This window comes from Hippoglossus hippoglossus, chromosome 14 (genome assembly GCF_009819705.1).
Source record: "Hippoglossus hippoglossus isolate fHipHip1 chromosome 14, fHipHip1.pri, whole genome shotgun sequence".
Classification (NCBI taxonomy): domain Eukaryota; kingdom Metazoa; phylum Chordata; class Actinopteri; order Pleuronectiformes; family Pleuronectidae; genus Hippoglossus; species Hippoglossus hippoglossus.
Window position 1 is genome coordinate 12877237 of NC_047164.1, and position 26003 is coordinate 12903239.

A 26003-nucleotide genomic window follows, 5' to 3' on the forward strand; every position below is an offset into this window, starting at 1 on the left:
ATCTATCAGTGGATTTCTAGTCTGTGTCACTTTTTGGTTTTCCTTATATCCCATGATTATGAAACCATATATCTTAATTTCCACTTGCCCTGAAAACCTTTAGCTTAAGATAACAAGCGAGTCAAACTTGAACTTGATCATTTATCTTTCAAAACTTCTACATTAGTTCAGAGTAATAATTATTGAATAAACCGAGCTGTAAAATATTCCAACTGAGCACTCAAAAGGAAATGTGAGATTCATATGAAATTACACAGGCAGGCACTATAGTCACTAGAATACCTTCTATACAAAAACAACGCAACATAGAAGCTACACAACATCGTTCCTAAATTTCCACAGATTTCAGGGAGGATGACAGAGCTTAAAACAGCCTCCTTTAATGTCCAGGCCAGTGCTGTGCCAGCTAGATTAAGTTTTCTGGCTGACATTAGCAAGCTAACACACAGTTTAGCCTAGCTTGCGAACATGTCTGGGCTTCTCTAATCGGTGAAATGTGCCCCGTTTAAACCACTAACACCTTCAGTCACCCCCGTCAATATGAAAACACAATCCCCCGCAGCGGTACACTTCTCCAAACCGGCTGACAAACGTTTAACACCTTCAGATAGCGTGATGCTAGTCACCAGCTAATGCTAGGCCGCACATATTAGCACTTGAGCCGAGGTAATGTCCCTGTCGTTAGCTGGGTGACTAACAGCAGCCCGCCGACAACAAGTTAGCTCCGCCGAGGGTCGCTACGTGAGCGTTAGTTCAGCCTGTCACTGGCTAACGTTAGCTGAGGTTAGCTCGTTAGATTTGACAATGGTGCTCACTGTGAACTGTGAAGCATCGCTTACAGTTAGCATTAGCTGTCCAGCTTGTCTCATATCCTCCTTCCGCATCCAGTCATTAGCGGAAAAAAAAATCTCAGAGCCTTCCTTCCTTCCTTCCTTCGCAGGAAAGCAGCAGCCGCCTGTCCAGAAAACCACTAGCGTCCCTCCGTGTTGGCTTTGGCTAACTTCTCATTGTTATCTCACTGCCCCTCGTCCTCTTTGGCATCAGGGGCTGCGGGCGGACATGCAGCGGAAGCGGGGCTCCTCGCTCATAATGAACAGCCGCGGTGTGTTGGCACAAATGGTGCCTAGAAGACCATGTTTCCCTGAGCTAGCTCACTGTGACCGGGCAGCTAGCGCTAGCTAACAACTAGTTGGCACGCGCACACGCACGGAGCGCAATAAAGCGAGAGAGAGACATATTTATATTTAGAGAGAGAGAGCGAGAGAGAGAGATTCCCATGACGCCGATTGGCCGAATGCGCTGACGTCATGGGGAGGGCACTTTTCTCTTTTAATTTCAAATTTATCCGAACATCATCACATTCAGTCCTGTGGAGAATTTCTTAGGTTTTAATTGATCAATTAACTTCACAAAAAGTGCAATCAATAAAATTAGTTCTCCTCAGTACACACATACCACCTGGCAGGTTGTCCCATGCAGCCTGGAGAAGTGGCCACAGATTTCCTGAGGCTGTCACAGAGTCTTCTTTCTCCTCATGTCACCTCAGACTGACTCCATCACGTTGAGACCGCTATGGTTGAGACCAGGGCTCTGTAGGGACCGAACCATCTGCTGCAGGACTCCTTGTCCTTCTTGTTGAAGATATGTCTTCTTTAAAGGGATAGTTCACCCAAAAATGAAAATTCACTCATTATCTACTCACCACTATGCCGATGGAGGGGTGAAGTGTTTAAGTCCAAAAAACACTTTAGGAGTTTAGGGGTAAACAGAGTTGCAGCCAAATCCAATACAATTGAAGTAAACGGTGAACACATCTTCAAACGAAAAAAAACAAAACAAAAAACCCCCAAAATGCCTCCATACTGGTCCTGTGGTGTCATCCAAGTGTGGACAAGCCCCGACATTCAAATTAGACTGAAAATGGCTCCATTTACACTGTGCTTTTAGCCCAAATGTCCGCTGTTATCAACTAAAAACAATATCATGATTATCACAACAAACCTTTAATCAATAACAATATAACAAAAGTCCAACATATATCAATATAATACCAATGCATTGTGCAAGCACAGTTAGCCCTGATTGAGCCTAAATAACACACCAGTCTGTAAAGTCGATGAATGAAATAGATAAATAGTGCTCATGAATGCATAATGCCAGGTGTCCACCACTAGCAGATTTTATGAAGGTATGTGACCCCGGCCTTTGTGAGGTATCATTCAGCAGCAACCAGTGATTTTAGGAGAAATAAGGTAGAAAAACTAATTCTGTTATATAGTAAATACAGTACAGTTCCAACCTCTTGAAGTTTAACTATTACTGAAAATGACTGGCCTTAGAAAAACTCAAAGGAAGGCTGATGAAAAAAGTCTCCCTTTTGTGTTCTACAGTTGAGTTACTGGTTTTTTTTCCCTCCTTTTGTATGTTATCACCTTCTCTTCTGTTCCTTGAACAATGTAATCACCGTGAGCCACATTGATCATTTTGGCCCAATTCTCTGGGCTTTAAAGTTCATCCAAAAATTCCCTCATTATCTACTCACCACTATAACGACGGAGGGGTGGCTGAAGTGTTTGAGTCCAGAAAACACTTCAGGAGTTTCAGGGGTAAACAGAGTTGCAGCCAAATCCAATACAATTGAAGTAACTAGTGACCATTTCTTCAAATGTGTAAAAACAACAGAAAAAAACATAAAACTCCTCCATACTGCTCCTGTGGTGTCATCCAAGTGTCATTAAATTAAACTTGAAACAAGGTCATTTACACAATTTTTTTGGACTAAATGTCCTCTGTTATCCTCCTCTGGAGCCACATACACGCATGGATCACAGCGGACATTTAGGCTAAAAACATGGTGTAAATTACCAAGTCGGATTTAATGGAGGCATTTCATGTTTTTTACACAGACTTTGAGCTTAGACATAACTTTGTATATCTGCAAAATAGTAGTGAAGAGCAATATATAAGAGTGAACATACGGGTAATCTACAGTATAAGGCAAGTACTGACAGGATGAAGAAAACATGGCTTGGAGGAACAAGGGCAGGTCAGAGCGGTATGACGTGGTGTTTTTTGTTGAATTAGACTTGTGACATCTCAGCAATGCTGAGCAGCAGCGCATCACATCCCACCCTCCTTGATGCCTGATGTTGACACAGTTTAGACATCACCTACTCCATACCTGACTTAGCCCACACGAGTATTCTCTGCTGGATTGAAATCCCTCTCAATTCTTGTATTTGTATTTATGTCATCGAAAAATTGATGGCTGCTTTAGTGAGAGCAACTAAAGCCTGCATATCACAACACTGTTAGCCTCTCTCTCTATCCTCCAGTTCCTTATGTACTCAGCAGGGGGTAGTCAAACAACACAAACCCTGTAACTGTATTGTTACAAATATTGTTCACATTGGGGGAACCTTTTTCTAGAAATAATCTTCAAGTCAGGAGACAAAGTATATGACAGGACTTATGAAATAATATTAATATTTTTGCATTCTTAGCCATTGTGCATATGGCATTTCTACACTGTTACTGTAAAGAACACATGTGTTAATAGTGTAGCATGGGGGGGTCAACTAAATAAATTTCAATTTGAAGTTATAAATTCTGTCTTTATTGGTATGATACGTGAATGTAATAGCTCATATTCAATACCGTTACAGTATACTGAGTATTTAAAGGAGCACTCCATCCATTATCTGTACCTCACATACTATACTTGCATAATCATATTTGGCTGCCGGTTAAACCATCCATCTTTTATCCATAGTACTTATCCGTTGAGGGTCGCGGGGGGAGCTGGAGCCAATCCCAGCTCACATTGGATACAGCATGGCCATGTCACGTGTGTATCGCAGGGCCAACATAACCTACCATTCAATTTAGTGTCTCCGATTAACCTAACCCAGGAGGAAGACGGAAGGAGTACCTGGAGAAAACTCAGGGAAAACTACAACCCAGCCGAAATGGGATTCGAACCAGGAACCCTCTCGCTGTGAGGTGCATGCCCATTCCACCATAAGCAAATGGAAAAGTAAGAAAATCAGTGGAGCAGAGGGTGAGATGATGAAATGTGTTAGTGACGCTGCCTGGTGGGCACCCCCAACCTTCACACTATGCTCCAGATTCATAATGCAGGCTCTGTGTTAAGCGTTTTCTGCAGATTTCAAGTCCAGGCCAAGTTCAGCACTGATAACTTTAATCTGAGTTTATGACCTTAAAACTGAACCTATTTCTGTGTGTTGTGAATCACCAGTGACCCCAACAGGAGTTCAGCTGGTGCAATATTTTGTTTGATATGAGCTTCAAGTTAAAAAAAAAACTCATAACTGACATCACTTTAACAGTTCATTAATGAATAATGGACATGATACAGTGACACACCAGAGCTATGTACTGCCAGAATGAGAGAGAGAGAGAGTCAGAAAGACAGAGAGAAAAAGGGGGAAGAGAGAGAGAGAGAGAGCGAGAGAGAGAGAGATGATGAAACTCATCGCAAGACACATTTTTAAAACATACTACGGTCTGCAATTTATATGAAATGCTGTTTCTTCACGTTAAACATGTTAACTTATCTTGTTGGCAAAATGTCACCTTTGTAGGATTACATCATTGTGAGTTCATTGTGTTTCTTTGATCTCAAAAGACTCACAAACTCCAACGGCTGAATCACCCAAAAATGCCGACAGTACATCAAATTTATATTCAAAGTTTGTGGCCAGTAGAGCGCCACTTGTGCTGATTTAAAAGTGTGGCCTGAAAATCTAATTCACGCCTGCCTTTGTTCACCAATATACGTCAACAATGTCTGCGTCCAATGATGAATGGCAATTCAAGGGAATTGTCTTTGTGCATCCACAAAAAGCAACACACAACACGGGTGTGTACAAAGTATATAATCAAGTGTATTTTCATCTCCACGTTCTGTACACATATTAAGATCAATTTCACATGAACACTATACAATAGCAATGAGTGAGGAATGGTATATTTTCTGAGCGCTGAGCAGCTCACGTTGAATGGCACTTTCATAAAAAAAAAAGAATAACTGGAAATCACAGCATGAATAAGTAAATGTAGACATAACTCAACAGAGAAAATGGCTTTATATTATCAGATCCATTGAGTAACAGATTTAGCACATATAAAATGCACAATGCAACGAAATCAAACGATTTGTTCCGTCCTTGTGTTGTCTCTGCATAATCCCAACTGTAAATAATGCAAACACAAAGATATATTTGCAGCTATCAGAGTAAAGTGTGCTTCTTCTCTGGATTGAAGTAAAAGGCAATCTAAAATGTAACATTTTAAGAAGAGTGGTAACAAGATACATCGAAATATCAGAGAAATATCAATACAATTCACAAACCTTCAATTAGTCATCTCATAGAATAGTCTTTTAGTAACCGATAGAATAAAAAAACAATACAGTTTTGGCTGCTTAACAAGGAATATCTATGTCTCCGAGATATGTTTACATTTCATGTGTGCTTTTTGAATTTTCCCATGACAGTTTCGAGGAAAGGAGAAGATCAAGAGTGAGCCAGACTGTTGAGGAGGGTTGGTTCTCCCTTTCCAGGAAGCGATGAGAAAACCCTCCCCAAAACGTGATTCTGTGTTCCCAGAACCTCCTGTGAAGATATTTTTTTATTTTTTGGGGGCTGCAGCGGTTTTTGATGTTTCTGTGAAAGCTGTTGGAGGGGGGCGGTCGAGGATATCAAGTCGGTTTATCTATCCACACCTACGCCCCCTGCGTACACAATGCTTTTTCAATCCGCCAGCCTCTATATGTACATACAAACAATGTTTACAGAGAAATACCTTCACTGGTGTAGTCAGACTTGTTCACAATTATCCCTACTTGGAATGACATGGCTCAATGACTGTGATGTCACACATAAAAAATAAAAAAATCTGATCCATCATGATATATGCTTCACTGACAAGAGTGTGTTGAGTGATTTAATAATTCATTTAAATTTGCTGTATTTTTTTTACTAGAGCGCTTGACATCATGCTTCATTTATGATACTGCACCGGCAACATAATACCATCTTCTGTGAACAGAGGCAGGGTGACTGGGGAGTTTTAAAAACCACATAACATAAGATGGAGGCTGCAGAGATGATGTCTTATCCAAAAAAAGGCTTTCTTTTTTTACTGTTGTCAGAAATCCTGGGCTTCTCTCTGCTCATCTACCATAAAAACTCAATAATTGGCCTGTTCTGCCTCATATATCATAATGGGGACACTTGTTGAGATAGAGCATTACAAAGAACAAAGAAAACATTTAGGCAAACCTGTCTATTTCTCAGCACTTTCTCCACTGTACCATATCCATGCTATATACAAAGCCAAAGTGGATATGCTTCTTCCAGCTTGTTAAAAACATAAAAAAAATGATACACTAACAAAGAATCTGTGAATGCAGACTGGAGCACACCTTGGAGCACAGAGGATGAGTCAGATCTCGTGTTCTGGACGAAGATTTCATCGCTAATAGGCTGCAGCTGTTTTTATGTGGCCCGTGAAATTTCACTGATGGTCGACCTGACAAAATCGGGGAGCGAAACGAGAGCACTCTCTCTCATCCTCTTGTCTCAGTCCAAACTACTCGCCCTCCTCTGCGCTCTCAGACGTAGTATTCTTTGTCTTTGTTCTTTTTGCCCTTTGTGATTGCCTTGGCCACAGAGGCCGTTGCTGTGCTTTTGTCTTTTACCACTGCTCCGTTGCCATCCACAGTGGAATTGTTGGCAAAATTGTGGCTCTGGTCCGTCTGGTAGGAGCCCTCATCCCGGTTGCGGTACTTGTACATGGCATAGAGGAGGATAAGAATGCAGAGAGCAGCAGCAGCCACGATACCCACCACCATCCCCGTGGTGCTACTGGACTCCCTGATCACCTCCACGGCACCGGGTTGGCTCTTTTCATCAGAGACTGTGGGATTGGCTGTGGGCACATGGGGAAAATTGGGGGGGTAAGTTAGTCCTGGTGTGTTTCGGGAGGATGGAGGAGCAGGGGGCAGAAGCACCTGGTCACGGGTGTTCATTTTGCCTGCGGGGATGTGGAGCTGGTCAGGGTTGGTGGTGGGAACATAAGGAGGTAGGGGGCGGGGTTTCTGGACTCCACCCTCACCGGCGGCGGGAGGTGGAGGAAGGACTGTCCTGTCAGTGACCAAGGGGGAGTTATTTTTGTAAAAGTCCTCGTCATCAGATTCCGTCATCTCCCCAGAGCCGAAGGCCGAGACCTCCACAGGGTCACCACAGTCCTCCTGGTCCGGGGGGCAGGAGGGATGAGGAGGGAGTATCAGGGATTCTTTGGTGGTTTCAAGTGGGGAGAGGAGGGTAGGGGGAGGAGGGATGACGGGGTAACGGGTGGCGATGGATGGGGGCTCAAGGGAATCCACTGTTATAATAGGCAACACTAATTCACCTCCTAGAAAGGAAACAGAAAAGGTAGGGGATCCTAAATTAGAACAGAATAAAAACTAAAATCCTGGCTGAACAAGCTGTGCTCATAAAAGTGGAGCCATAATCTGCTCATTATGTAGAAGATATTACGAAGCAATTAATCTAATATTAGCTGGCTTATCACTGGTATTATTTATTATGATTGCACATAATAAGCAGATTCCTTTAATACAAAGTTATTTACATAAACATTTGGCAAACGCAGGGAAACTAAATAAACCACCATGATGCTGAATGTTATATGCAGTTCTTGATTCTTCAATACAGAATTTAATTTAATGAAAACATAGAAGAGCTCACATGTAGACACAAACACACAAGGTGACCCATGAAAGGCGGCAGCTGAATGAAGAGCACATAACAAACAAGAGCAGTACATTAAATTGCCATGCTACTGAATGCACATCTGTAGGCAGGGGTTCAGGGGGGTGACAAGAGAAATCACAAGACAGGTTATTTAATTTAGGTCGTGGAATATTGTGGCTTATTGAAAGCAATAAGTCCGACCTGTATATCACCAGATGGACGATTCCTCAATAAATACACTTGTATATATTACTGTATATGTGTTCTAACATCATGCATTGGCGATTGACTTTGATTGAGTGTCGTCTGGTCCTCCAGTCAGCAGAGTTTGGCTATTTACGGCTGAAAGGTTCTCTTTCATCATTATTTGAGGCACACTTCTTAGGGCCGGTCAACAACACACAATTCTGATAAGGTCAAATTAATAATTGAGGCACCCCCGATAAGGGCAGAGTCCTCCTTAAGTTTCACAGCTGGTTTCTGTCACAGTCCTGATGTGCCGTCTACTGTCTTCCCCTCTAAATGACTGCGGTGCTCTTCATTAAGAGTTCCTCAAATCCAATCTAATGAGTTCCAGACATGACTCAGAAGCTGATACACAGTTTGAATTGATGCTTCTTGAGACTGTAACGACAATACAAATGACCGCAGCTGTTTGACGGTGACCCTGAACAGATGAGTGTAAGGCAGATGCGGAAACATGACGCTGGGAAGCAACTGAGAATTTTGAAACAACGACGGCTGCCTGATGTTGATGCCTTTATCTACAATTTCGGGTAAAAGTATTACGCCGCTTTCAGTCATTCACTGAACTCTCGATAATCTCCTGACGTTCTCTGGAGGGGCTGCATGTGAGAACCCAAATGTCCAAGTGAGAGGATCTGGACTTTCTCCGGAGGTTCTCCAGGCAGCCCCCTGGTAAAATGTCCGAATGTAATCCATGTGCCCAGCAGGAGATTCTCCGTAGGATTCAACACGAGCAAGTGCGTGAGTTAATGCTGTGTCTGACACGCAACCGAAGCTAAAATGAAAAATAACTAAAAGAAGACAAATATCTCAGGATGAAAAAGTGGTGCCATAGACGTAGAAGACACCAACAAAAATGTCAAGATTTTGGTGATTGGCCGACACTGGTGTTGATGTGCTGTACACAAAAACAGGCGTTCTCACCAGCTAAATTAAAATGTTATGTCCTGCCTCTGCTTGCAGTGCCATCCCTCACCTGAACCCTCCTGTGTTGTTGTGAACATGTCTGAGCAGAGAATCTCCTGCTGGGTTGTTCATGTGTGAAAGGCAAACTCCGGAGAAAGTCCGGACCCACTTGTGCGGACATTCTCCGGAGTTAATGTCTGAAAACAACCTTTAGTGGGATAAGAGCTGTATATTCCCATCTTTTTTGTCCTGGCTGACCCACCTGTTCCTGGTTCACACTCCTCCAGGTCCTCATCGTCACTCGGACACTCGGCTGAAGCCACCAAAATATCATCAGAGTTCTGCGGCTGAAAGGAAAACAGAGAAAATGTTGTGTTTTTGGTTTTTTTGGACAAATCTAGCTTTGTTCTCACTCTTTTATCAGCATGTTTACTGGCGGACTTTTTGCATCCCAACTGAGGAATAGCTGCCGCACTGTATCACTTTAGTGCTTTGGCTCGGAGCAACACTAGTGAGACTACACATCTGAAATGTGCCTATATGCAGTTCTTCTTTACCCCTGTGGCCGACTTCATGTGTTGACAAAAAGAAAAGCAAGAGCACCACTGATGGAGGGGAAAGTCTCAGTGGGCTAAATGTTGTACATGTTTTTATTTTATCTATTTCCATGTAAATTTGCAAAGACAAATTCTCACACGCTGCATCAGGACTTCAATATGTCTACATTTGATTTTAGGGCGCACAGTGACGCAGAATACCGAAGCAGAGCAGGGAATAGATGGTCCACTAATGGATTACTTGGTTAAATTGAAAATAGCGAGATGCCAATTTCAGGGAAACTGGACAAGAGAAATGTAATGAAAATGCACTATGTATTTTTATTAGGAGAGGCAGGGGTTTTGTTTAAAACGGTAGGACTCCAAGTGCTGCTGAAATCCTTCCAATTTGGCAGGTCTGCTGCATTTGGATTAAAATCATCTCATTTGAAATGGTGGTCGGTAACACTCACCCCTCTGGATGCAGGATTGTGACTGCTCCATTTGTAGAAATCTTTTTTTTTTTTTCAGGACTATACTAGTTCAAAAATATATTGAAGCATGAATCTAACACACTTAAAGTCAATTATGCGATCATTTTCAAAACCACATGAAGATTAATGATGTAAGATGTAGGACATTTATTATCATATTATTATTATGTAGTGGAATATGCAATATTCATTTATTCTACTTTTTATTGCCCAGAATGTTTACTTCCGTCAAGGAGGTTATGTTTCCGGCTGCGTTTCTTAGTTTTTTCTGTTAGGTCTTCAAAAAACGTTGGTGCGGATCCAGGTCAGGATTTTTTTCCCACTTTCCTCCCACGTTTTTAGTTTTTCAACATTTTTGTTGATTTCACAGTAAATGCAAAGACAAATTCTCACACGCATGTTTGGGGGACGGATATTTGTGAGTGTGTGTAATTTGGTGCAGATCCAAATAAAAATGCGGATAGTGAATTTAAATGAGGTTTCATAAGGAGACTGTTGGGTCAATAAACTTGAGTTATTTCTTTATATATCCTTTCAGATGATGTTGCGGTTAAAAATATATAAAGTCATTGTGTCAATAGAAGTTTGTTGCAAATCCAGAGGGACACAGTGATTTCTGTTTGAGACTCTCTCACACACACACAGACACACAGACACACACACACACACACACACACAAACAAATATGTACTATATATAACACAAATATCCCTTTATAGTTTCTGACCTTTGAGATGCTCTCCCTCAAGCTGGGCGATCGCTGCCTGCGGGTGGTGGTGGTGGCCATAGTGGTGGTGGTTTCCATGATGGTGGTGGACATATCGGAGACTGCCAGCGGGGTGGCGGACGTTGTGTCGGTGGTCAGCACAGAGAGTGAGTCCCCGACAAGACGCAGGTTCCCCTCCACCTGAATGCTGGGATCATTTTCTGCTGCCAATTTGAGCACCTGGAGACCATTGTAATACAGCCCTGAAATCTGACCCTGGAAGGGCCGACCCTTGTCGTTGCCGCCAATTTTAATGGCCGCCTGGCTGTTAAAGATGGTCAACTGTCTCCCTAAAGTTAGACAGAGACATAGAGAGAGAAAAAGGTGGAAAAAAAGGAGAGAACGATAGAGAAGACATGGAGAAGTCATATGGGAGAGTTTGCACATCATTTGAACCAAGGGGACTTTATTAATTATAGCATTAGTAGTTTGTAAATTAACTTGATTTAGATATGAACTTTAAAATGTCAATGTTAATTAGTAGCAAGTCTATAATTTAGAATTTACACATGCAGGTTAAAATCATCAGAGGAGGTTTAAAAATCTTTTTAGTTTCCTATTTAAATGTTTTGACAATAATCTTTTGTAATATCATCAAGTTAGCAAATGTATATCTCATACTTTTGACAGAGATGGGCAAATTATTAAAAAGGAAGTTTACAATCTGTGTAACGCTAAAAGTCAATAAAAGCTAAACACTCCACCCTCCCTTGACTTCATCAACCATTAAGCCATTAAAAAATGCTCTGCTCTGGGTTCACCCAGCTCCTATTGTTTCACCTCCTTAAAGGGCCAATGATATTTAACAACACTACTGTCAGCAGCTTCCCCCGATAAGTGGTGTTACACCGGAGGAGGAGGCCCGTGGTAATGGGCCCATTTCCGGAGAATACTTATTAGCAAAGTTAATGGATCCAAACAGGGATCTACTTAAACAGCCTGTCAGCGCCGTTTTGTCGCAGCAGAAGACTTAAGTGTGGGGAGTCTGATGTAGTCGTTGTAGTGCAAGGTAACACAGTACAAGGTTGGAGGGGAGAAGGAAAGGGGACGGAATTCGGTTCATGATTTAAAATGTTCAGTTTAAGAAAAAGAGACATGGTCAGCTTAAGGCGTTATGGTAAATGTGACACAGCATTTTAAGGATTTTTAGTAGAATCATTACACACAGCAACTAATTACACACAGTGGTTAAGAGGGACGATGGAGGGTTAGACAAGGGTTATGTGTTTTTAGTTAATTGGTTTAAAAGGTTGTTAAGGTGCAGCTTTTCCACAAGGTGCAAGGATGACAAAGAATAAACGGCAAGTCTGCTATACCCCTTTGCTTTGAATTCCAGTTTAAATGATATCTGTGGTCATTGAAATCCACAGTGCAGCCAAGGGCCAATTAAAATGGAGGCATACATCAGGGTTACTTGTCACCCTTGTCTTCTGGGACTGCACCTCTCATGGGGAATGGTTATTCACTAGTTATCTCAAGGGTTAATTATTAATCAATTAATTTTTACCTTTATCGAGTAGCCACTCGTCAACTACCCGACCAAGTCTGTATGGGATTCTTTGTCTAGCAATAGCCAGTCGTTCATTATCATAGTGTCCTTCAAAGAATTTGGAGAGACAGATTAAAGGTTAAAGTCTGCAAGCTGAAAGATCACATGGTTAGAAACAGTGTTAGAATGGCTAACAGGTTTAACAAGTTGTCAATTTTAACCCAGCTGCGAGTTAAAAGAAACTTGTGCTTTACGTATCTAGTTATTCATAGTAACAGAGTTAATGCTTATTAGAGTTACGTTTAGGCTATTTATAATGTGCTACACTAGTTAGTGTTAGTTAGCGATTTTTTAAGCAAAACAAACCAATTAAAGTAAGATCTTAAATATTTTATGCACTATATAAAATAAAGGTTAATTCAGGTTAAAAAAGGATCAAAAGTCAAATACAATGATTAAAACAGTGGTTTCATTTAAACATCATAAACATTATAAACAAGTCACAGCAGTTTAGTATCCATTTCACTTCTGTTCCACAATGTATTTTGTTTTAAATATGCATGAAATGCAATTTGTTTTGTTTTTACTGCAGCTCCCACAAGATATTGATAAAATGTCCTTATCAAAAACTAATGGGAGTAGGAGTTTAAAAGAAAGTGAATGAAATAGTAAATAAACATTTAGCTCTAACCCCAATACCTAATTGCAGTTTGGTTTTGGGGGGAAATATGCATGAATACATCTTTTATACGCAAAACTACATTGTGGAATCAGGGCTAATAGGACAAAAGCTGCTCCCAAGTGGGACAGGACTTAAGCTCTTTATTTAACTCATGCAAACACAGAGGAGTAATATGTCCAGTGTGAACTTTTACAGAAAATACATCATACAAACTTCAACAGCTTGAATTTTCAGCTTCTGGAAGATAGCAGCCTAGTACATATTAGTGCCATGAATACTCTTTAATCATTCTAGCATAGAAATCATTTCTATCAGTCACCAGCCACAAGGTTTCCATGAGCTTCAGACTTCTTGTTGACACTTTTTTATAAAGGACGTCATGCGTACAGGCACCTCGGTCCATGTATAGTTTGTTACAGACAGTTAATCTGTAAACATGTTTAATCCACACATGAATACAAATGTAAATATGTGTTAAACCATGTTTGAGGACATGGGATCGTGTGAATGGATAAAAAGGATTAGGATTAAAGAACAGCATGGAGGAGGCGGTATGGTACATGGAAGTGCATGGCAGTGACGCTAACCTACACAATGTTTTTACTTTAAGCTTTAATATAGAACTGGTTGTAATGTAAATGTTTTCTCTTTTAAATAAATATATAACCTGTATTAATGATTTTGTATTGTTTGCTATTTATTTTTTTTTGGTCATATTTCTCAGTGTAATTTGTTTATAAACCATTAATGGTTTCAACCAGACAGCACACACATTTTTACATTTCATTTATTTACTGTTTATTTATGTTGTGGGAAATATACTAAACTTAAAATAATATTCTCTATTCAGAAGGTCAATAGTCAGAATATTGCTGATTATGTAAACGTAGTCAGTGTGTATTACGGCTCATTTCATGTTATTTGATCCAAGAAGTCAGTTTCCTTCTACTCCTAATTGTCACCTCTGACACCTGAGTGAGAAGTCTGTGCACCAGAATGGCCATCACTGTCACACAGTTTAGATTTATGCACGACGGTGGCGTGTGCATGTGAGCCTGCAGCACCAGCTGGAGGCAGAGGACTCGGTTTGATCCTGGGATGGCAGCTGGTGCACCTGCTCCGACTGAGGTGAATTGGTTGATTGCTTCAGAACAGGTCTAAGCAAAGCTGGTCGTTATCAGATTGTGAATGGGATGTATTTGTGTAAGCCTCTCTTTGTATGTTCGCCTTTGTGCCTATGCAGATTTAGTCAACATTTAATAGGGCACGACTTTATAAATATTTGTGTGTGTGTGTTGTTGAGAAAATGATGACACCTAAAATATAAGGTAATGCTTCTATTATCATCCAGGTGAGGTAATGAAGTGTTATGTATACTGTATGTGTATGTCGATGCAGTACTTTACATGGCAGTAGTTATCTGGACAACATTAAATCGAAAAGGAAAACATATGTGATATGGACATTATACAACTGAGCTTTTCAGTATAAATTTATCCAAATCCATTCATCTGTTTATGAAAAAATACGACCTTTACGTGTTGTTAGTCAGGAGATGAATGTAAACGTGGGCTGTGCAAGATCACTGCCAAGTTATCAATGTCAACAAGAATTCCTCAGCTGAATAAAAAATACACTCTCTTAACTAGTAATCAAAAACAAATAAATAACTAATTTATTAAAATTAGGACAAAAGTGGAAATGTCAAAAAAAGAAATCACACTTTGACCACATATGCATATCCTCAAAACATATGCATGAAAGACAGATTTTCCTTTCCTTTCTTTTCCTTTAGAGACTGATCAGAATTAGATATCAACTGAGGCAGATGTATTAACATCAGATTATTAAATTGTTTTGGCAACATGGCACATCCGGTTGTTTTTTTGTAAACAATACATTTCACAGCTGCACATTGGAAGACTTCTGCTTGTTGGCAGACATGCAATCCTCTCTCACTGATCCAGATGCTCAATGCCATCTGTCTATACGTCATTGTTCCATTAGTCTTACCTGGCGGATAACGCTCAATGACTGGATGGTTGTCCACCTGGAGAGTGGCATTGCCACCACTGCGTGTGAAGCGTACAACATGGTACTTGCCGTCATTTACTATGACAGCAGGCTCGTCGATGGTGATGTCATCCGTCCCCACATTGAAGATGACACAGATTTTCCCTTGATCCTGTGGGTGACAAACAATAAATAAATGTGACACAGAGAAGAAAATGACAAACGTATCATCATAACAACTTTAAATGTGCACAAAACGTATTTGCACCAGTGTCGGCGGTGTCGAGTCAGACACCTTTTATTTAAGCAGTAAAAGCAAATCTTTTGTGACACCAACAGTGTGTTTAGCTCTGTCTTTAGGATTCAGCTCCACTCGCCCTCAGAAGCAAGCCAGGTTTCCTGATGTGAATCACTCTTGACAGAATCCTGCTGTTTCCCTTTTGGTTGACCAACTTCTCTCCCTGTCAGCCTTTCCTCGCTCCTGCCAACCTTCCCCAAAGGTCAAAGCTGCTTCTCAAGACAGCCTTTAGGTGGCACTGATAAGAAACATTGGAAACAAACTGCGTGGGTCTCAGTGTCTGCATGGCCTCAGTGCATTTGCTGCCATCTGTCAACGCTTATATGGTCGAAATAGACATTTGCGAGGAACGGCACATGGCTCTGCAGGGAGACACAGTTTAGATTTTACTTTTAGATTGCAATAACCATATTTACAGTGATCATAAATCATTAAAACATATCTTACAATATAAAGAAGAACACATTCAGTCCTCCTGAAGGGTAGGAGTAGAAGTAAAGTTTTGAAACTGAATGACAATTTGTTTTTGTTTCTCATGTGACAGGTAATGGCTCCAGCTCCCCAGCAACCCCAAAAAATAAACATGTAGACAATGGATGGATGGATGGAACGGTCCAGTTTCTGTATGGAGTTTGCATATTCTCCCTGTGTCTATGTGTGTTTCTCTGGGTACCACGGCTTCATGCAGGTTAGGTTAATTAACGACTCTAAAGTGCCCATGTGTATGTCAATGGTTGGTCTCCATGTATCAGCACTGTGATAGACAGCCTGTCTGTCAAGGGCGTCCCCCGCCTCTTACCCAATGTCAGCCGTGATTGGCTCAAGCTCCCTCCTGCGACCCTCAGCGGATAAGCGGTGTTGATAAAAGACGGATGGACGTGACAGGCAGTTGAATGATTATGCAACGAGTACCTGTTGTATAGACTGTCACGTGTGCACAAGAGCATGTTGGCTACACACGGGCAGAACTTCATTATCATTATGGAACAATAATGACTTTCAAGCTGTGCAGTTCCTCCTCGTATCATTTGTCTCTCAGCTGTGAACCATCGAGCACCAAGAGTCTGCAGGTTTTAAATCAAACTACCTCGGCCCCAGCAGCTGGCGGCACTACATCACACCTTCAACCAGAGAGAGGAAAGAGAAGGTAGAAAGAGAAATAACATTCTGCAGAGTGCTGGTCCTGCATGGCAAACAACAGGCATTTTATTATTTTCCGGCCATTCAGACATAATCTAAATATCTTCCACACTGGATTTGTATTGCTTTTGAATTTTCTGTCTACACTATCAGAGCTTACTCATTGTTATTCTCCATTTAACATCAGTAATGATTGTTCCCTTTCTCGTACCTCCAATATTGCATTGACTCAAAGACCAGAAATTCTATATGTAGAAATAAATACACCTTTTCTTGCCTGCTGGATGTTGGCCATTGTCTCCAAGTTTGCTTCTACCCCCTATAATCACATGTAAAATCATTCCAGAAACCTTTTAAATTTCAACATTTATTAATGCTGACATGGTTGGCATTAATTGCTGAAGTGTTAAGTATCCTCAGAGACCTTGAACGTCCCATTAATAATATAATATTAAGCTTGACAAATCAAATTTCAAGTCACTTTATGGTATAAAGGAGCTCTATAAAGCCTTCACTGTAAAACTATAAAGCCTCCAGTCGGAGCAGTCAAAGGGTCATTGGATTCTTATCTTCCTCCATTCACTTACAAGTTGTCATGAACCCAGGACTGATTCATCACGCATGAACTACAGCTGATTATTAAATTCACACGAGTCAAAAAGACTTTCAGAAAGACTCCTTTATGAAAAAACGTCTACCCACTCACTGCTACTCACTGTGAGCCTGGGAGCTAATTACAGTCAGTGTTAGGTTAGTAGGAATCTACAGGGTGTTCTGCTATAAAAGACACAAGTTGCATTTTACCAAATTATGTCAAGACACCAAGTTATCACCATTTTGTCCATAATCCTTGTACTGTCTGTAAGAAGTGTCTCTCCCATTCCTTTCTTACTTATATTCTGTACATGCAGAGCTATTAACTTGTCAAAATTTGAATCATGCTGCCCAAGAAGCAGAAGTGATGAGTATTCATTAAGTAACTACAGGGTTGTGTGGCCTCAGGTCAAATTCAGCCGATGTCCTCTGGACAACAATTAACATCTCCGGGGCCGGACGAGTCAGCCAGCGGCTGTGTGTGGCTCCGACACAGGCATTTCTATTTTGCTAACTCGAGTCTTTGAGTGCAATTACAGAACAGCCCCAAAGCTCTTTTTGACAGCTGGCACAGCAACACTCCTACATTTTAGTTTCAGTAAACAAAAGTTTGGCCTTTCCACTTTCCGTGTTTTCTCTGCAAGAAGCTGCTTAGCGCTCACGTGTTTCAGTATAAAGCCAGTCAGGCATAACCTCATGAAAGGCGGCGCAGTCTCCCACCTACTATGTTGACATCAGCTCTGTCGGAAAGAGCGTCTCCTTTAAGTACTCCCTGCTCGCTGGAGCTTTTACAGTGGGATCTCAGATCTCGTCTCAGCTGCAGCCTACTCCAATTCATCTGAGAGGCAAAGGATTGATTATTATAAGGACGTGGTATTATAGGGAGTTATCTTTGATGGGGTGAAAAAAAGAGAGGACTATAAAACTGATGATTCCTCTGTGATAAGGCTCTGCTGCCACCTGATACATTTTTAAACATGCAGTGCTTAGATTGGACAGATCAGATTCTTTTAAGAGGGTCAGCACATCTGTCTCTGTATTAGAAACCTTGAGACTCTTTGCTGAAGCTTTCTCCTCAGAGGCAGATGGGAGTTTGCATCAATAGCCTCAGATATTCTGACACTTACTATCCCTCCTAATACAACAGTGGCAAAATATCTCCCTTCCTCATCGTACTCAGCTTCTACACGAAAATATCTAGATAAAATTCATTTTATCCCTGCAAAATTTAGTGACAAAAGTGCACACGCATCATCAGATTTGTACCAAACGTATCAATACATTTCTAGAGAAACTCACAGAGAAGAAGAGTAAGAAGTCAGTTGGAGCTCTGCCTTTGAACGTGCACTAAAATATACACATTCATGAGTATTGTGTGAAGCATTACCCTCCCTGCATAGAATAAGGCAGAATATTTATGAAGAAAGACTTTCCTATTCAGAATATAATTTTGCCCAACTGATGCATTATGTAAATGCATAAGAAATCGACTCATGGAACCGGCGAGATCCACGTTCAAAACTTTACATCTTCATCCGTTCCTCTGTAATTTAAATCTCGGCTGTGCAGCGACACCTCTTCCGCATTTCTAATCACTCCGCACAATGAATCCTCTGGTTTTGTTTTATCTTTTAGTCACTCATTAAAAACATGACCATTTGAAAGTAGAATCAGTCTCTCTAATATACTCCCTGGTGACTTTGGTGATGCTTTGTCTCTTTTGTACAGCGTAATTGGTCTTTGAAGCCCGTGCGCGCAATCCTCAGTTAACTGTGCAGTTTCAGATGGCCATGTCACCATTTTAATGCAGAATGGAGTCGTGTATGGAGTTATCTGGATTTGAAATGTTTTAATAATATAAAGCATTAAGACTTTATATGCTTCATTTGCACCTGTTAATCGAGATTATTACAAATGCATTGAAAGTTTTGACCATTTCATATTTTAGTTTTGAATAGAAAGCTTTCATGTTATTGGAAGATGATAATAAGGTAATTCTGTTGGAAGCTACCGCATCTTAAAACCCCCAAAATCCCTGTAGTACGACTGACGAGTATTAGGGCCATATTGAAGGAAAAATAATCTTGAGATTTCGTGAATAAAGTCATAATGTAACTAGAATATAGTCATAATCGAACAAAAAGTTGTAATACCATGAGAATAAAGTTGTAATTGAAAAGAAAGTCATAATATCACAAGAATAAATCGTAATTTATTGAGAAAACGGTTGAAATTTAGTGAGGAAAATGTCATACTTTTGAGTAAATAAAGAGGAAAAAAAGATTTTTTTGTAAATAAGCTGGAGTCCTTCTGGATCCAAAATCCTGATTACGAATCTCTTCTTGAGAAACAACAAATCCACTTTAAATATTATATAGATGTACCAACGACAACCTCACAGTCGACCACTACCAAACATTTCCTCCTCCACAAAAGAGACAATTTTTGTGTGATTGTTTCCTCGAAATAGTCTCTGTTTCTTGCATGATAACGTAGCACTGATGAGCCCAAATATGAAGTATTTCATTATCTTTAACTTCACATTAACTTAACAAGATGCTCCACATTCCTAAATTCAAGGTTAGGCGACAGAATGATCTTTTGACCTCCAACATAGCACATCGCCTAAAATTATGATTCTATTCCTGTAGTCTAAGATTTATTTTCCCTTTAAATGGCCCTAATACTCCGTCGTACTGAATAAGATAAAGGTCATATCATTTGTTTCCTTTACTATTTTCAACTATCCCTTGCGGCCGGTGTTATTCAGACTGGTTGTTCTTGTGCTGCTTCTCTCTGTCTCATCTTCTTCAATGGGCAAACATTGGAAAAAAGAATCTGGTAAAAATGTGGAATTAATGACAGATCCAAATAAATTATGTGAACTGGCAGCGAAGGTCCATATAAAATAAGAAAGTGTGATTATCAGGCTTAGATAGAGGAAGGGAAAAAGAAAAAGACAACCTCAACACCCTCTGAACTCCTTTTGATTCCCCTCCGCTGAGCAGTAATAAGGTGTCAGAGTAAGCAATCTGTTAGGGTGCAAGGACTTGGCAGCTCCTGGAGAAAAAAATCTTTTCAGCTGGCTCTGCACGCAGGCAGCAGTCTTTGCATTTACTAGCAACAGGCCACGGCTGGCGAGGTCAGTTTCACACGTTTAAAAATGGAAATGCAATTTACATGAGACGGTTCTGAAAAACATCCGGGGGAGGATGTTTGTAGCCAACATGTGGAGTAAGTGTAAAGTCTCAAAACACACACAAATACATAATAATACTTCAATTACAAATATTTTATGTCAGATTTTGCGTAAAAAAGTTAAGTTTTCACTTTTGGGGATTGGTACCTTTCTTTTTCTTAATCGATTTTAGTCTTTCCGGGAAGGCACAGCCCTGAATTTACTTGGGGTGCCATGGTAATATTGTTTTTCTATCTCTATCTCTTTTATCGTTACCATTATTACATATTATATACGTCATTTATAAATACAGTTCCTATTACTTACCAAAAATACACTTGGAGATTATTTGTTTGTTTGTCACTAAGAGGTTTGGAAATAATCGACATTTCAGTGTAGGTTGAAAATAATTTATCAGTATGTTTTTAGGACAGAATCAGCGAATTTCGGAAACATTTTTATGTGGTCCAACAAAGTGTGTGCTAAAAACACCGGACCCACACTTTTGCATTGCATTAACACATGGGAGAACCCAACACTTGGTGCGATCATCATGATGACTACAATGAATAATTTCATGCTTGGGACACACAACAGTGTCAACTTAGGTGCTTCTGTTCCATGCCAGATGTCAACACAATGCTGAAGAGAAGTAAATGGGTAATAAGATCCAGAACCAGATGAACACACACCAGGTTCACAAGCTGCCTACACATTATTCTGATTCATTATTTTTCAAATTGTGTTTTTTATTTTAGTTTTTTTACTTTTAAAATCTATTCAGTGGAATCTAATTGCTCTGTTTATTTGTTTTGTTTATTCATAAGATATCAGTCAATAGTAAAACACTGCACTAACCTGTATGAAAGGTGCTATACAAAGAAAGTTTGCCTGATTGATTAACATTGATTAACAGCGTACGTGTGAGTCCTGCGTAAGAGTCCCACTCCAGTTCTCATTCTGGTCCCGTGCTTTGACAACAGGTGGGATTTTAATTATTACACCGCTCGCAGACGTTTGACAGATCTCGCCTCAGCTTCTCATCGTGCCACATCTGTCCTGTGGCTACGAGCTGAAAAGACTGATTTCCCTCCAGAAAAGACGGTCGCTGACAGCTGCTGAGGAGTCACTGTGTTCCACCAACACACACTCACACACACACACACACACACACACACACACACACACACACACACACACACGCACACACACACACACCTCTCTCATCTCTGACTCCACTGACTTCTGCTCTATTGTAGCTGCTCCTCCAAGTCATTATTTATCTGTTACTATGTTATCTCCACATTTGGATCCAAATGGCATCAATCAGCGAACAAGCTGTGAAAACTTGAATTTAAACATAGACCATTAGATGTTGATTTATATTCAATTATTTTCCTCTTCGTTAAATAAAAGATTGTAGCAGCAGTAGTCAACCAGACGGCCTTTTTTTATGCGCATGTGAGATCGTTTTTTGTGCCTTCATCAACATATCAAGGGAAGAGACGGTGATATCCTCATCATTTCTGATAAGGCAACTTTTTGTCACCGTTGCATTTTCCTCTCCCCTTTCTCAGGTTATACAACGTCTACTTAATTGCTCCCAGAAATACTTTTCCGCTTGTCTGCTACGGAGCCACTTTAATATCAAGTGAAGGAGTGTATGTCTTTTTTGATGATGTGCTCTTTTTTTTAAAAATCCACTTAAAAACAATGTTTCAGTGCTCATTGCAGCTTCTTTCTATGTTTGAGTGGACACATTTCAGTTAGTTAGACACCCATTTTAAATTGCCCTGATCTTAACTCTGACGTCTTTATTCACAGAGTAAAATGCTACAGAGTCTAATAAAAAAATTGCCAATGTGTGCCTCATCCTACAGAGGAGGTTGAATTGAAGCTTGTGGATACAGGATGCCGTTGGTATGAGTCTGTTGTTTTGTGGATACATGTAAAAGAAACTAAAATCTATGATCAAAATTATCGGAAAATCTCACAGATTATTGTCTATTTACCCGAAAATAAGAAACAGAAAGTGCACAAATATTAACCTGACTGTCTTATAAATCACATGAATGAAATATTTAGATTTTTAATCTTCTTTACGTTTTAGTTTTCCCCCCGTTCCAAACTGTTCCGTGATACCCCATCTATCTTCTGGTGTTACATTCACGCTTAAAGCCCCAGACTCTGCTTCCCATCCTTACTATATGCAGCTGAAGATAGTCTCCGAGCCCATGGGTGCTCTCCACTCGCACCAAGATGGCGTCCTTCTGCTGGGAGCTGAAGCCCACAGCCAACCGGTCGGCTCGGGTGCTCGGCCGCTCATTGGGAGCCCAGGTGAAGGTGATGAGAGCGCCGCCTTTCCCAAAGATATACGTGGTCCCAGCTGAGAAGAGAGACAGGAAGAGAAACATGAGGATTAGCCTTTAGACATTTAAGAGCAAGTTAGGTTTATCTGTTACTGGGTACTATCGATGCTTTCTGATGAAATCCCATGTTAGTCTGTGGTTTTGCTGTTAAAATGATTATGCAGTGTTCATTTGGAGATATTGACGTCTTCAAGGGCAACTGTTCTAATATCACTTGTTATTTTTAGTTTTTAAAGTAACATGAGATGAGATGAGGTTTTCATTGCTCCACTCTTCAACTCACAGTGGACTCAAACTCCAAAGCCCTGCTCGACACTATCGTTTTTCCAAAATCATGCAGTGGATAGCGTAAACCAGGAGGGAAGGAGGAAAGATTTATTTAAGAGGTTTGCTTCATTCTTAAACACAGTATAATTTACAGATTTCGATTAATATTTACATTGAAAGCTTGTATCTTTTATTTTCATGTTTCCACTGCAAATCCTGAGTATGGGTCCAACACTATTTGAGGGGAATAGGTATATCTACAGCCAACTATTCATGTGCAGTATTACTATGTTACTATGTTTTACTACTGTCTCACGTAACTTATTTTCATTTCTATGGCTATTTCTATAGGCACTGGTTCTGCATTTACTCTGTATCCACTTTATATTTTTATTTTCTTTCATTTAATTTTTCCTATATATACATAGTATATACTTTATACTTAATACTCTTTCATTTTATTGTGCTCTATTGCATATTGTACTGCTAATCTTGGAGCGAGCTGGCACAGTAATTTCATTAAGCATTATTAAAATCTATTTATCTTATCTTATTAAAACAAAACATAATCCAGGATGTCTACAGCTTTGCAGATATATATATTTATAATTTGCCGTCTATTTCACATAAAATCTACACTGATTGCAGAACTGATCAATCTATTATATACTTTTATAATTAACATTTATTCTGGTTCCAAAGACTTGCTTTAGGCTTCAAAGCCGCTGATACATTTGTGTGCTTGTCTGGGTATTCCATTCGCAATTTTAATACTTTTTGCAGGTTTTCAGACCTACTGATATTCATAATGCATGAATAATAGAGATAGCCTTCACCGTCCTGTTCAATTTAATATGAAACAATGTAAAGGGACTGTTAAAAAAAACATTGATTTAAATCTGATACAAATTCTTCCACCTTCTCATATAGTGTCTCGGTTGCACTGCAAATTAATATAGTCTGGTTAAACTTTTATCATGGAAGTTATTCATCTGCACTCAGAGAGACTCCTGTCTGCTTCAGATGAATGAGGCATATTGGTGTTGATTTATAATTTACAAGTCTTGCTGGAATTACCGAGATACCTGAGAAAATCCATGAAGGCTTGGGCTAAAAATCTATTTGCTGATTAGCGGGTAAATCAGACACCTCTCTTCATGATATGATGTGATTTATTCCGAGCCTCTCAGACAGCTCAGACAGTTAATTAAATTTACTTACAAAAAAAACTTCTAATTTGTGACGACAGTTGAATCTGAAATGTAATTCAATTTTGTTTAATGCGAGCAAATGAATAGTTTAAATCTAAGCTTTCTCAGAGGGACGCTGTTCTTTTTCGAAGATTTAGGATTGCAGGTGTTGACTGCAAATAGGGAGGGAAAGTTGACAGTTATCTTTGATTGTTCAGCACAAACATGCTATTCTGGGCTCCCTTTTAACGTCTGAAACCCGATTGTTGCTTTTACAACTGGCCTTTTTCAGCGCTCAGATCTCTTAAGTGAAGGAGAGGAGCACTTGAAACAAAATTGTAGCCTCAATTTCAACCACGCACCAAGACTTGAGTACTCCTGTGCTTGGCATAATGGGTGCTCCCACGATATTGACAGGAGCTCGCTGCTGCTCGGGTGCGTTCTTATCGCTGAACACTCACTGCGAGGAGTTGAAACCACCTTGCCCCGACTTTGAATTTAATTAAAAGGGCAGGTTTGTTTCAAAGCAATTTTTTTTCCTTCCTGAAGTAATCTTAATGTCTGGGATTTGCATTCAAATGTGACTCTGTGACATTAGTTACCTCAAGGAGCCTCAGTGAGTGGGTTTATTGGATTCCTCCTTTCAGCGAGCGTTATCTGCGTTTGGCCTCTTATCTGCCCTCGTTTCTGCTAAATGAAATCACTTTTCGCTCTGTTTGACGATATTATAGTGTGGACCCGTTCACTGTAAAAAAAAAATCATCATACAGGAATTTGGAGGGAGAAACTAATCTTTTCCTGTTAACTTACAGACCCAGTGAAACGGATGTCAGGGCACTATAAATTCCACACGAGAAAGCACTGGATGCAAAATTTGTAAGTGCAGGATGAGTCATAAAAGAGTTTTAACTGTTTAACAGGAAGAGAAAAGACAGATATTGATATAAGAAATTATGATATTGTCTTTTTAAAACATATTTGGCATATATCAAGAGATAAATTACCACAAGGACACACGGTTGAAACTGGGAAGACATTCTTTTCATAATTTCACATTAATTCAACTTAAAATGTCTTATTTTAATTTTCAGACCACGGCAGGACTTATAAGCACAAGTTGTTCCTAAGAGCTTTGACTTGAAATGATGAGTTCAATGAATGAGTTTACTCTTCTCAATAAATGAAACTTTGAAAGAGAGAAAACAGGCATATTAACTGACTTCCCAGCAAACTCATCAGAGACTTTTCTCTCTTGAAGTGTGAAGAAAACAGACATGATGTAAACGTCCTGTGAAGGTGGATCGTGGCTGTTTCTTTTCATGATAATACAAACAATGTTTGTTTTGAATTCAGTCCCTATGAACACAGTTATTGTGAAAAGCCAGTGTTGGCTTTTGTCTTTGTAATGACTCTCTTACAAATTAGCCTCAGCAGTTTCAGTTGTATGTTTGTCGAATCAAATGAAGAACAGACTCTTTACTCTCTCTCTCGTGAGGCGATGTGAAAAGAAACGAGTCCGTAATGACTGTCAAAACGCTTAATTTGAAAACTTCAGTGCAATTGCTTCCTTAAAAATGGGAGTAAACTTGAAATGGCAGCTGACATCTTAACTTGAAAGCGGAGAAAATTGTGTGCAATTGTTTGATGACGAAAAGCCAGTTTTTTTGAATGGATGATGTAAGATGGTTGTTTTAACTCAATCAATTTCAAACAATACATGATCATTAGTTAGACGAAACCTATGTTTTTGGATATGAAACAAAACTAATCTTCAAGTTGGGTTAACTAAATGTTTAAGTTTTTTAGGTTAACCCACAATAATTATTTTTAGTGTTTGCTTTTGACACAATTTACCGGGTGGTTGGTGTTTCGCTTACTAATTTTGTGTATTTGCCACTGTAATAATAGTCTGTACTATAGTGGAAATAGACAACATAATGAAAACACAAGCTAATAAACTATCATATAGTTATACCAGACCTGCATAAACACCACTGATGGTGTATGTATATATTGTATGAATTTCCACATTACAGTTCATAAACACCTCGAAC

The 26003-nt window shown here is 39.8% G+C and overlaps 1 protein-coding gene across 9 annotated transcripts in view; it reads right to left on the minus strand.

The window, feature by feature from the left end:
• Nucleotides 1-4887: 4887 nt before the first annotated feature.
• The window catches only part of nrxn2a (neurexin 2a), a 124266-nt gene continuing 103150 nt past the window's right edge, over nt 4888-26003 (minus strand). For 7 of the 9 annotated variants that reach the window (XM_034605945.1, XM_034605941.1, XM_034605944.1 and 4 more), the window contains 6 exons: nt 22328-22509; nt 14914-15085; nt 12237-12326; nt 10691-11019; nt 9196-9280; nt 4888-7440 (listed from right to left, as the gene is read on the minus strand). In XM_034605945.1, the coding sequence (XP_034461836.1) occupies nt 6638-7440; nt 9196-9280; nt 10691-11019; nt 12237-12326; nt 14914-15085; nt 22328-22509 (1661 nt within the window). In that variant the 3' untranslated portion in view covers nt 4888-6637. The remainder of the gene's footprint in view (nt 7441-9195; nt 9281-10690; nt 11020-12236; nt 12327-14913; nt 15086-22327; nt 22510-26003) is intronic. The other 2 variants (XM_034605947.1, XM_034605946.1) reach the window with 1 other exon arrangement.